Below are 11,719 nucleotides of genomic sequence, written 5' to 3'. Positions count from 1 at the left end.
TCTACTTGACACTACTCTACAGTGATTTCAGTAAAAGTAATTGTTTTTCAGCATTTATTAGCTCAAACTAGGACATGATCAGCTCAATTCCAGTCACCATTGTTTGAAGTACACAAAGAAACTCATGAAGAACATAGAAATCACATTTCAGATTAGCATGTTGGCGGCGTAATTACAGCTGTAGGGTACTGGCACTGGCTACAACACTGTTTGTTTTTCCTGGTTTAGTACAAACTCATAGTACCAATATTTTAGGTTTTCAACCCACTTATAAATGGTACAAATGCCCAGAACTTTGTTCATGGCTCTGTTTTTCAAAAAGCCCTAACAGAGAAGCCTTGAGAGTCCATGCCTTGCTGTTTTGGCTGCAAGCAAAGCAGACCAACAGCATACAGAATAAGGTAGTGTGGCCATCATGTTTTGGCTCATCAGTGCACAGTGCATGCTGCCATTACACACACAGTGGGTAGGAGAGATTCATAATCCGCACACACACAAACCTTGTCATACACAGGCTGTACACAGGCAATATTTGTCTGATAAGAAAGGTCACCACTTTTGTCATTTGAAAGCACACAGAGCACTGCAGGCCCCACTTTTAAAGCTTCAGTAGGAGGAAAAAGGAGGGCAGCCGTGTCTCTGGACACCTCGCTCAGCCAGTCATAATTACAGAATAAACCACGCTGCTCTTTTCCCTCCATGTCATTTGAAATAGTGGATTAAGAGCAGATTTGTGGTCTGGCCATCTGTGTTTTGCACGAGTGTGTGCTTCCTTATCTCATCTGAACCATCCACCTCTCACACAGCTCCCAGTGGCTTTTTTACTCTCCAAGCCGGAGAGGTCGGCTTAGGGCCCTGAAACTGGGTCATCTGGGTGCTGCTTTAAAAAAATAAATAAATAAAAAGGCTGGACACTCGCTGCAAAGCTGCCTGGACCACACACAGGTAGGCGAGAGAGGGATAGAGCAATTGGTGGGATGGGGATGAGGAGAGTGGCGACTAGAAAGGTCAGGGCAGAGCAGCGCAGCCCTGTTGCTGGGGGAGATATTTTTGGACAGCATGCGAGGGTCACAGCGTCAGACAGCCACTGCCCCATCTCTGGCTGCAGGGGCCAAGGCGAAGAGCAGAGGGCCTCAAGGTCACGCCTTAAACCTCTTCTGCTGACAGAAAGGAGGAGGAGGACAAGGTGGAAAGTGCACATGAAACTGTGCGGGACGCTCCAGCTCTAAATAAAACTGACTCTGGTCTCCTTGTGTACACACAGATCAATGCGGGGCAGCATTCAGGTCAAGATGGAACAAGAAAGAGCTGCTGGGTACCCGGTCTCATTTCTGTGGCGAGTGACAGGTCAAGAGTGTCACCTGTCCACTGGGGCCGCTGCTGTGAAATGTGATATTGCTCTGAGGTTAACTCAGGTAGCCTGAGAGCTGCCCAGTAATGGATATCGGGTGGACAGGATGTGTTAAAACCATCAGAGCTCAACAGTACTTAAATTCAATGTTTGTAATTAGTTCCGCTCGATTTTGCCTGTTTATTTGTTTCACATCTCTGACTTCCATTGATACTATCTCAGGTAATTAATTAAAATGCAAGAAATACTGAAGTTTCCCCATGAAAGAGCTACTTGCTGAATTACAATATAGCTGTCTGCACTTCTCCAGGTCAAGAAATGAAGCTATGCATACCTCACATCGCCTGGACCATTACCACGTCCCCTGAGAAATACCTTTTATGATCCTTTAGGCTGTTTTGCAGTAATTAGTTTAGGCTTTATTTTTTTTTCCTACCATTCCCTCTCACATAACCCAACAACATTACACTGAATCCTGCTGATCGAAGTCCTGCTGAAACCACATTTAGTCTCCATTTTCCAAAATCAAATCAATGGGATTTTAAGTGTTTGTTGACATTCGGAGGAGTGTGTCTGTGTTTGATTGGCAGCAGCTTGCAGGGTGCCAGAGCGTCCGTGTTACGCCAGGGAGCGGGACACACAGTAAACATGTCACAGAAGATGTTGTTATTGAAGTGTGAGGACCACACCGGCATCTAACCAGATCCGAGTGACATTGGCAGGTGCGTTAACATGCTTCTAAATGTGCGGCAGCCGAGCCACTAATTAGCTGCTTAGCCTGCAGACAGACCTCAACGGTGCACTTTTCCTCGGTGAGTGTTTGTCGCTCAGTCAACAAGGTAAGTGCAGGACTTGACCTGTGCTCATGTTTGTTAGATAAGGTGGAGATAAGTCAGTGTGAGCTGCAGTTCAGAAGGTTTCTGATTGCCTCAGTGTGTAATCTGCTCTGATCATATCAATATGAGAAAGTCATCTACACAGATACATCAACGGTATTCTACTAAATCATTGCAAAACTGGGATTTATTGTAGTTTTGAATATTTCATTCAAGATTTTTGTTTTCAATTCATAGATAGATCAAAATAGGTATTAAAATACAAACACAACACTATGAGAAGGCAGTGGACTCATTCATGTAGATAATGTTAGAGTCAGTGATCGTATGAACCATTGTTTCCTTGAGCTTGCTTTGTTTTTTGATTTCCTGTCCTTATTTTATTTCGTTTGTAAGTAAGTAAGTGTCACTCTTATATTTATTTGAGTTTAGCTACTATACTATAATTATCTTGAAAACTATGTAGTGCAGAGAGCTGGGATAGGCCCCCCCTGCAACCCTCCAGAGGACCAGTTTTTACAGAAAATGAATGAATGCATATGTCATAATGCATATGACACTATAATATTAACACAAAATTAATTTTGTTTGTTGAAACATTTTATTGCTATGTAAAATTAAAAATTTCATACCTCCAATGAAAAAGTCCTACTCTTAAATAACACGAATGAAATCAGGCAAAAACCAAACATATTTGGCATTGTGAGTCGATGGTCAGTACATGGGGAGAATTCAGTTTGAAGTTTTAGCACAGCATTGCTGTTAGTCAGAACTGTTATAAAATGCACATGGTACTGTGCTGCACAGACTACCATCTTAAAATAATCATCTTCTCATGAGGTCACACACACAGCAAGTAAACTACTAAACATGTAACACTGCGTTTCTCCCTATCAACATTTAATACTTTAACTGAGGTCCTACAGTAGTTTGTGACATATTAACCTTAAATAAAACCCAACTGAACACGTGAAGTAGATGTGCTTATTATCGACACATCCATGATATCCCTGGCACTTGTACTTACAGTGTTGTGAGGGGAGAGGCTGCAGCTGCTCATCCCCGGCAAATCACTGCTGTTACAGTACAGTACATTTGAGCCGATGAGCAGTCATTCCGCGTGCTGAACAATCTCTAAATCGTGCAACGAATCCTTGTTATCTTTAACACATCTGTACTCAAGACGACGGACGTAAAAGTGGCGTGTCTTTTTCTGAGTGCAGCTGATGCAAAGACACAATAATTAATGACAACACAAATCTTCAAGTATATTCCAAATGCAGCTCCTCTGTCTAACCACTACATCTGGGTCTAAAGGGACTAAATCTAGGCATGCAAACACTACTTTCTCTTTCTGTGACAAACTGCAAAGTGCATATTAGGACCTGGTGGATGCTCTCTAAGAGGTTTGGCTCTTCACACTGTGGCATCAAAGTCATCTCATACTCTAAGAGGCAAAAAGGCTTGGCTTTACTACACTGACATTCTAAACATTGTGTCGCTTAATAGTTCTGCACTTAATATCACACAGGTGAAACATGAAGCATTCTAAGGTTTAACATTTTGAGATCTCCGGGCACTGCCTTCCTACTGTTAATCTGAACTGCAAAAACATAAAGTGACTGTTGTTAACGTAAAGCAACGGATTTAAGTTATATATATAAAAAAAATAAATAATAAATTTCAGGATATAGAAATAAAATAATGGATTACAGCCAGCAAAAATAAGCTTTTTACATCCACTTTTTCAAATGAGAGAAAGCTTTGTTGATATTATTCCACATCTGCATACTGCATAAGCATTCACTGCATTCATGGAATACCTTACAAAATAAATAAGTACATAAATAAATAATCCTTGCATTGTTTAGTTATTGTTATTCTTTCATTTTACAGTACCATGACTTGTAACTGTACAGTGAGTATAATACAGCAATTACAATGAGAAAAAAATGACAGACCCGTTGTCTGGTATGACTGGGGCTAAAGGGAGGGATCGAGGGTACTGGTGGTCTGGTGGTTTGCTGGTCTGTGCAGGGCCAAACAAAACTGAACCGAACAACGCCCTTTAGTAATCTCAAATCATCCGGACTTGCTGTGTTGATCTTCAACAAGAGGATTGGGACAATGTGAAGCCCCATCCAGTGTCCAGAGCTGCACCAAATTCAGATCCATACTGGAATTGCCTAAATCTGTGTTTGGCTGCGTGTGAGTCCAGGAAGGGAGGTTGAGGTCAAAAGGCGAGGTGTCGGGAGCCAGGGTTGCCACGGTGACCTCAGAAGTGGCCCATCCTGGCGGCAAAAAGGCTGCGGGAGCGCGGCATGGCAGAGGAGATGCGGCCAAAGCTGGACGAAGGCCACTTCATGATGAACTGGGAGGTCACTGGCAGCAGATACCTGGACAGACGGACAAGAGCGAGGGACGGAGGGATTAGGGGATGGGATGAACATAATGAGAGGATTAGTCATGCAAAGGTCACAATTTAGAGGTCGGGGCGCCTTAGTAGGCACTGAGACAGCACACGGCCCATTTTTCATATATTGACTGTACCATTTATAGCCATCTCCATTTGCACAATTCCACTTTAATAATGGCCTGGTGATTTCAACATATTATGACACCCCTTCCCCTTGAAAGCAAGAAAAAAAGGAAAGAAAAAGTGAAAAACTGGAGATTTAAATTGTAAGAGCCGTAAGGTCTGAAGCGTTTTGTGTATGACTGCAAACCACTGACATATTTTTCCTATAAAATGCCATAATATAGTGAAAAATGACCTTTACCTCAGAGATAATTTCATTATCAAATTAGTTACTAAAGAGATTGCAGTTCCAACTTTGAGTAATGTACCAAATCTAATATCGCATATGCTTTTAGCTACACTCCTTTTTGAATAGGTTTTATGCAGTGATTCTGTATCTGCAGATAAGCAATGAATTGTGGCCCTCATTCTGGCAGAAGCAAATCTTATTTTTTCTTTTAGGACAGCCGGCCTTTTCAACTTTGACCCTTAAATTTTTGGTATCATGAACAGAAAATCCTCACCTATCATTCCGAGGCATAGACGTCAGTACCTGTCTAAGACTTTTCTATGACACCTTCCACCGAGACAGAGCAGTGAGGCAGCTCCTGCTAACAGCGTTCCAGTACCTGGGAATGAGACCAGTGTCAGGTTGAGATAGAGTTGCGGAGCAGCTGAGCCCTGCTCCCATCTTCCTCAGTTACTGGAAATGAGTCAGATATGGTTGTCAGAGCAATGTCAGATGAGATGATCAGATCCTGGACAAGGTTAACTGAAGGTTATGCAAATGTTGAGGTACTGTTCAGAAGACAGAAGGGTTGAGTTGGGGTTCTTCCAGACTGATCAGTTTGACCAGTAACTTAAATATTTAGGGGCTTTTCCAGCGCACTTGTCACATTGTAATAGCATACATTACGTGACCTTATTGCTACATCCGTAGGGACAATCTTTAGCTAATAAAAATCTACATCTAATATGTTTTAGTTAAACAAGTACAATGGTCAAAAGAAAAAGTCCCTGCGGAAGCGTTTAAGACGTGACAATCTAATCAAAAGGGAGCCACTGGGGCTGAGGATTACAGAGTGAGGAAATAATATCTTCTTTTAGGCTAGTGCAGCACACTTTTTCTCTGACAGCCCTCGTTCCTTGTGAAATAGCTCTTGGACAAATTAGCTGAGCAGCTTCCTCTGAAGTCGACCGGAAAGGAAAAAAAAAAGGCATGTCGCTAAGGGCATCCGTTTCAACGCGGCCTCAGACCCAGGAGAGTTAGGAGGGATTCAAATTAACTTGATTTAGTCCAATGAGAGTGTCCTTGAAACCGCTTCAAGTGGGCTGTAGGTACCCCTCCAGCATATGATCTTCATTTGTGACAGAACTAGCTGAACAATAGCTCAGTGCTCCTTAAAGTTCTCCACTCAACCTCCAGAGAGGTGGACAGGATATGCTTTGCTTTAATTTGTTCACATATGTTTCCATTAGAAAGCTCATGGTGCAGTCTTGGAAGAGTCATTTAGTGATTTCAAGTGTCACCCATGGATTCATTACTGCGTTATTTCTTATGTTTCTTTTTCTCATCGTTCGGCTCCTGTTATTCCATCACCACCTTCCAAGAGATTCACCCTACATCCATTGGGATTGTGTTTGTGGTTTGATTTCTCCCCTCCATTTCCAACGTTGGAAACCCTAAACCTAAGCATGAAAATGGTGGTAAAAGAAATAAAATAATAAAATAAATAAAAAATAATCAAATATTGAACATTCATTGGGGGCCAAGTGTATGTTCTTCAGAGCTCCTCTGCTATTCACTTTGAGAATATTCAGCTCATAAAAAGAATCGCTGTGGTGGTAGTGGAAAGGGGTGGGATGGGAGTCTTCTTACGTCCAAGTGGCTCTGCTGTCTCTGCAGGCAATATTTAATTGGACCCTCATTCAGCATCTTCCAGGTTCGTTCTCCTTTTGATCATGGAGAAGGTCTTGGCAACAACGTGCATGCTTGAAAGCCAGGGGGAGGCTTCTTTACGCATATGTGCTTTACTTCAATCCATCAGTTGACAGGGAGGCAGACAGATACTCTGTGCTCCAATCCATACATACAAAGCTACAATCTACTTCTGTTCCTCCTGACAGGCCTTCACGTAAACCTTAAGTCCTCCACTGAGATACAACTGCCACTGTGAATTAAGAGGAGGCCAGACAAAAACCATGACTAAGGACGGAGAATGAGACTGCCGTGATAACTGACGCAATCATACACCAAGAAGTAGAAAGAGGATTGAAGGTTATTTGCAACCAACATTGAGCTCAACACCCCAATTAACCCTAATTACTGCCACACTTTTCAGACAAATGAAAGTTAATAGAATCGGAATTTTATGTCATCATGGGGAAATTGTGACAGTAATTCCAGACTTAACAAGAAAGTCGTTAGTGGGGCTATTTGGCTACTTCTCCTCATCTGCCCACACAGGCTGAAGGACTTTTCTACAACCCACAAGGCTCTTGACACACACGAATGAGGCTGTTCACACAGGAAGGATGCTTGAACAGGAGGAGGCAGGTGGTCAACAATGGAGACCTCAGCTAACAGGCCAACTAATACGTGTGCCAAAGTCTGTTGAGATCGGTAATGTGCATGTGTGGAGAGGCTCAATATAAAGGGGTCAATCTAAAGATTTCTGTTATCTGACTTCAATATGTGAGTAGTTTAAGTAGTTCAACTGTATCCTATGTAACTGGGCTCTTAGATAATTTGTTCCTACTTCTTGTGAAGGATCACATATTGAAGTGATAGAGCGGAATGGAAATGGAGAAAACTTACTTTAAAATGCCCCTGTCTGTGCATTATTTTCTGCAAAAAATATTTGTCTGTTGAGAAATGTCATACAGTATATATAACTGTGAATAATGGATGTGTTCTTAACTATCTATCTAAAATATATTAAAATCTTGTTGCTTGGCAATTATTATTGATTAAAGAGTTCAAAGTAATGTTTTTCCATTTATGATCAGTTCACATTTTTTTTTAAAAAACAAAAAAACAAAAAACATTTAAGCTATACTCACATGCTCATAGGTTTATTAGAATTCAGAGTTCAGAGTAGAATCAGAGTTTCAGTAATTATTCCTTGTGTTCTCACTGGTGCAATTTTAATTTAACTGACTGGGTTTATATTTATATATATTTATAAAATGTATATTTATATGCTTAGAAAGTCCAGGTATAGTTAATATGTGGATTCAGTAATCTTCATTAGACAAACCAAGCGTGTAGTTTTTAAAGTAGGACTATTCAGGATTAAATTCCATCTTTATGTTTCCATAGACATTGGGAAGACAGCAATAATAATTTTAATGTTTTAATGTTTTCAAAACTATGGCTTTTGTTCCACATCTCTTACAGTGGAAATATTAGTAAAGAGTCCTTCCTTTAAATTTACTTGGATGTTGGCTGTAGACACAGTGCAAAATAAACAGTTTGAGGGTGAGCTGAAGAGGGTCGCATGATTGTGTAACAGACACATGACGTGCATGCATGCACACTCATACACACACAATTTACCCTCTCATATAAGGCTTGTGCATCAATGAAAAAATAATCCTAATTGCTCCTCAGCTACCTCAAGTGGTGACAGGTTGCGAGTGTCCCCTGCATGCCTGATGGAGGGATTTGTGCCACTTGTGTTGTAAAACTGCGGACCACACAATGTAAGCCGAGCCATTTTCTGTCTTCTTGTGACAAGAAGAGAGTGGTGCTTGGGTTGACCATGGCACTGATGCGGTGCAGGTGAGGTGCTCAATTCCCACTGAGGTCACTTGTGAAAATGCACTCAGGGCTAGATGCGCTAGATAAAAGATTGGAGTGAATAGTTTAGCATGTGGCAGCAATGTGATTGGCTGGATGTACTGCAACCTGGCCAAATGGTTGTTGACCACCAGAGCTCCAAACAGTCTGAATATGCTTCCTTCTCCTATCTCTTTTACTTCAAATACATTCTTTATGATTTTGAGATATAATTTTGAACCCATCACAGTCTCATGCTTTATCGCTCAGTCCAAACATTTCTTATATGAATTTTAGTAAGGGAAAGGACAGGAGAACATGTTAGACTGTTGGTTGTGCAGCCAAAGCAACCATCTTTGGGGCAGGTGGGATCAAGCTTTGTTATAGCTGTGAGGTGGAGGGAGCAGCAGAAAGCAGTGAATAGGGACGGTGCTGGAAGATGGGGGGGGGGGGGGGGTTTAGCAGAACTAAACCAAGCAGAGACCTGCGTCGAGGGGCGAAGAAACGGAGGAGGGCGAAGAAACGGAGGAGAAGGAAGAAGAAGCAGCAGCGACAGCAGCAGGAGTGGAGCCATGGGTAGAGGTTGGTCCAGCAGCAAATGGTAAGCTTTTTTTTTTACACAGACATATATAGACAGAAGAAATAAGGAGAGACAAACCAGTGCATGCTTAAGGGGACTCTCAAGGTACCTACTGCAAATATATGGATACACTAATGTATCATTTTTTTTAATGAAATCCAGTTCTCCTTATAGATGACTGATACATTTATATTCTTGAATCAAGTGGTCTTGAGACAAAAGAAAATCAATAGTGATCAGTGAAAACATAAATAGCTCTTCAGCTGTATACAAATGCCACATACTTTTTTTAAACAGCTGAGGCTTTTCATCCACTAGGCGCAAAGTGATAGCCTGTTAAAATATGCGCAAGAGTTATGAATCATGTAAAGCGAGGCCCCAGGAAAAAAAGATCTCTCTCTCTCTCTCTCTCTTTCTCTCTCTCTCTCGCTCTCTCTCTCTCTCTCGTAAGGTCATTTGCTGCACAGGCTCATCTGGGCTCTAATTGAATTAAGCAGGCCTCGGGGGGCCCCAGGCTAACCTGAGCGCTAATCTGTGGGCCATTATTTCCTGTTAACAGCACACTCCCTCTCTCCCTCTCCCAAACCAGCTCCCTCTCTGAGAGCCCAAAGCATATGTGATTTGAAAGTTCAGTCGTTCCAAACCTGAGCTGCTGTCTGCTGCAGGGATCAGCCTTAAAAATAGAATGAGGCTGATTTTTGCTTGTTTGTTTTAGTGGGGTTTTGTGATGAAGACGATGGCTCTAATGATCCTTGGAGGAGAGGGAGAGAGAGAGGCGATTTTTCCTGAGAGGTTTAATGATGTTACCAGTAAAAATGTCCAATTTTCTTATCAGTATCTTTGATTTACTTAATTAGTTGTGTTGTTTTTTGTCAGTGCTTTATAAAGGAGAGATTCGAGTGGATGGCACTTCTGGGACTCTGCATTGACTAAGCTTTAACCTGTTTCCACTTAAACAAAAGAGGAAGACGTCAAAATGAATATTCATCAAGGATGTCTCCTATTATATTCACACATGTTCAGCATGCAGCTAGACTTCATTTATTGCTCTGATATGTAGTGCATATAATAAGTCATTATGTGGTGGTTTGACACTATTATGTCCATACATTTCGTGCACTAGCTTAATCTGTAAATTACAACAAAATGAACTATTATACACTATGCACTCAAACATCTTGTGATGTTCACGAGCACTCTCTGGGTTTTTCTTTAACAGCAGTCTACATTTGTTTTTCGGGCATTTAGATGAACACTCTGCAGAGCTAAAGCCCAACACAAGGACATCGACTGAATGCAGCTTGAATCTAAGACCTAACAGAATATTGACTTGTATCCTTGAATTTCATCCAGCCTCCCTACTCTATAATAAACTATCTACTGCAGCAGGAATGCTGGGAGAAGTTTTAAAAAAACGCAGGGCTCAGTGGGGAAACATCAAAGGTCTGGGTGTCCTTCTCACCTGGTGTCGTCCCATTCAGGGCTGAGTCCAGTCAAGGAGCCACGGGACTCTGAGACAAACTTATAGACGACCAACAGGCAGTCTCGGCACAGCTGGACCAGCCGGCGGCAGCACTGCAGCTCCTGGGGTGACACCACCTCACTGCTCTTGCTGAAGATGGTTTCCCACGACGAACTGCAGAGCAGAGAAAAGGCAAACCCATGCACACAAATGCAACGTTAAAATTAAGATGGAAGATACAGATATCACCAAGAGTTATATCATTGAATATAAATTGTGTATGAATGATGACCACACATAAATACATGAGGCCCTATACTGATTATGCATGCATATACAGTGCACTTGGATCTCCTCTCCAGAGACATACAGGAAGACAGACAGACACACAGAGGAAGGATAAAACAAATCCAAGTACAGTTAACCCTCTTTACAATCCCGGACATACCCCTGACTGTGAGAGAGCTTCAACAACTGAGACACACAACCCTAGGGGGTACTTTTGATGTCTACCCCTTTTCACTCCTTGGGAGGTGGGAGGTGCTTCTTCTGAAAGGGTTCAAAACTGTGTGTGTTTCCATTCTCTTCCCCTAAGTCGTGTTCAAAGTCTGTTGAATTCATTGCCCACAATAGCTGCTAGACCGTTTGATTGTTGTTAAGTCCCTTAGATAAAATATCAAACAAGAGACAGAGAGAAGTGTGGTGGGGGCTTCATTCGGATTTGGAGTGTGCTTTTCGAGGTGCACTGCTTCACTGTCTCTGCGTGACATTAGGGCCCCCTGTTGCGTTCATCCATGTTGGGGGCATGGCTTGCTGTAAGGAGGGGCCAGACAATAGGCTAGCAAGCTAGCTGGATCATCCGGGGCATGCTGTGATCAGACAAAGGCAGCATGGGGTGCAACATGCTGGGGGTAGTGGAGACTAGACTAATGCAGACATGCCAGTACCTCTGCACCCAATCTGATGGGGTTTTTTTTTGTTGTTGTTTTTTTTACAATGTCTCACTCACAATCACTCTCCTCTCCACTTTCTCTCTGTAACTGGGGTCCCTTCTTTTCTGCTTATCAATTCATTCCTCTCTATCACCTGCTCACTCCCTTTCTCACTCTCCCTAAATTAAGACTGCCAAGGCAGTAAGAGAGCAGGAGAATGGAGAGCTGCGAGCAGTGTCTTATGTTACACCCTCTGAGC

At 42.2% G+C, this 11,719-nt stretch overlaps 1 protein-coding gene across 1 annotated transcript in view; it reads right to left on the bottom strand.

Annotated features, from left to right (window-relative positions):
• Positions 1-4,462: 4,462 nt before the first annotated feature.
• ttll7 (tubulin tyrosine ligase-like family, member 7) overlaps positions 4,463-11,719 on the bottom strand; it is a gene marked incomplete at both ends in the record, with an annotated part of 54,835 nt that continues 47,578 nt past the window's right edge. The window contains 2 exons of the mRNA XM_084548314.1: positions 4,463-4,583; positions 10,529-10,702. Of these exons, the coding sequence (XP_084404440.1) occupies positions 4,463-4,583; positions 10,529-10,702 (295 nt within the window). The remainder of the gene's footprint in view (positions 4,584-10,528; positions 10,703-11,719) is intronic.

Source organism: Chelon labrosus (genome assembly GCF_963514085.1).
Source record: "Chelon labrosus genome assembly, chromosome: 7".
Taxonomy (NCBI): Eukaryota; Metazoa; Chordata; class Actinopteri; order Mugiliformes; family Mugilidae; genus Chelon; species Chelon labrosus.
This window is presented reverse-complemented; position numbering and strand designations above follow the sequence as displayed.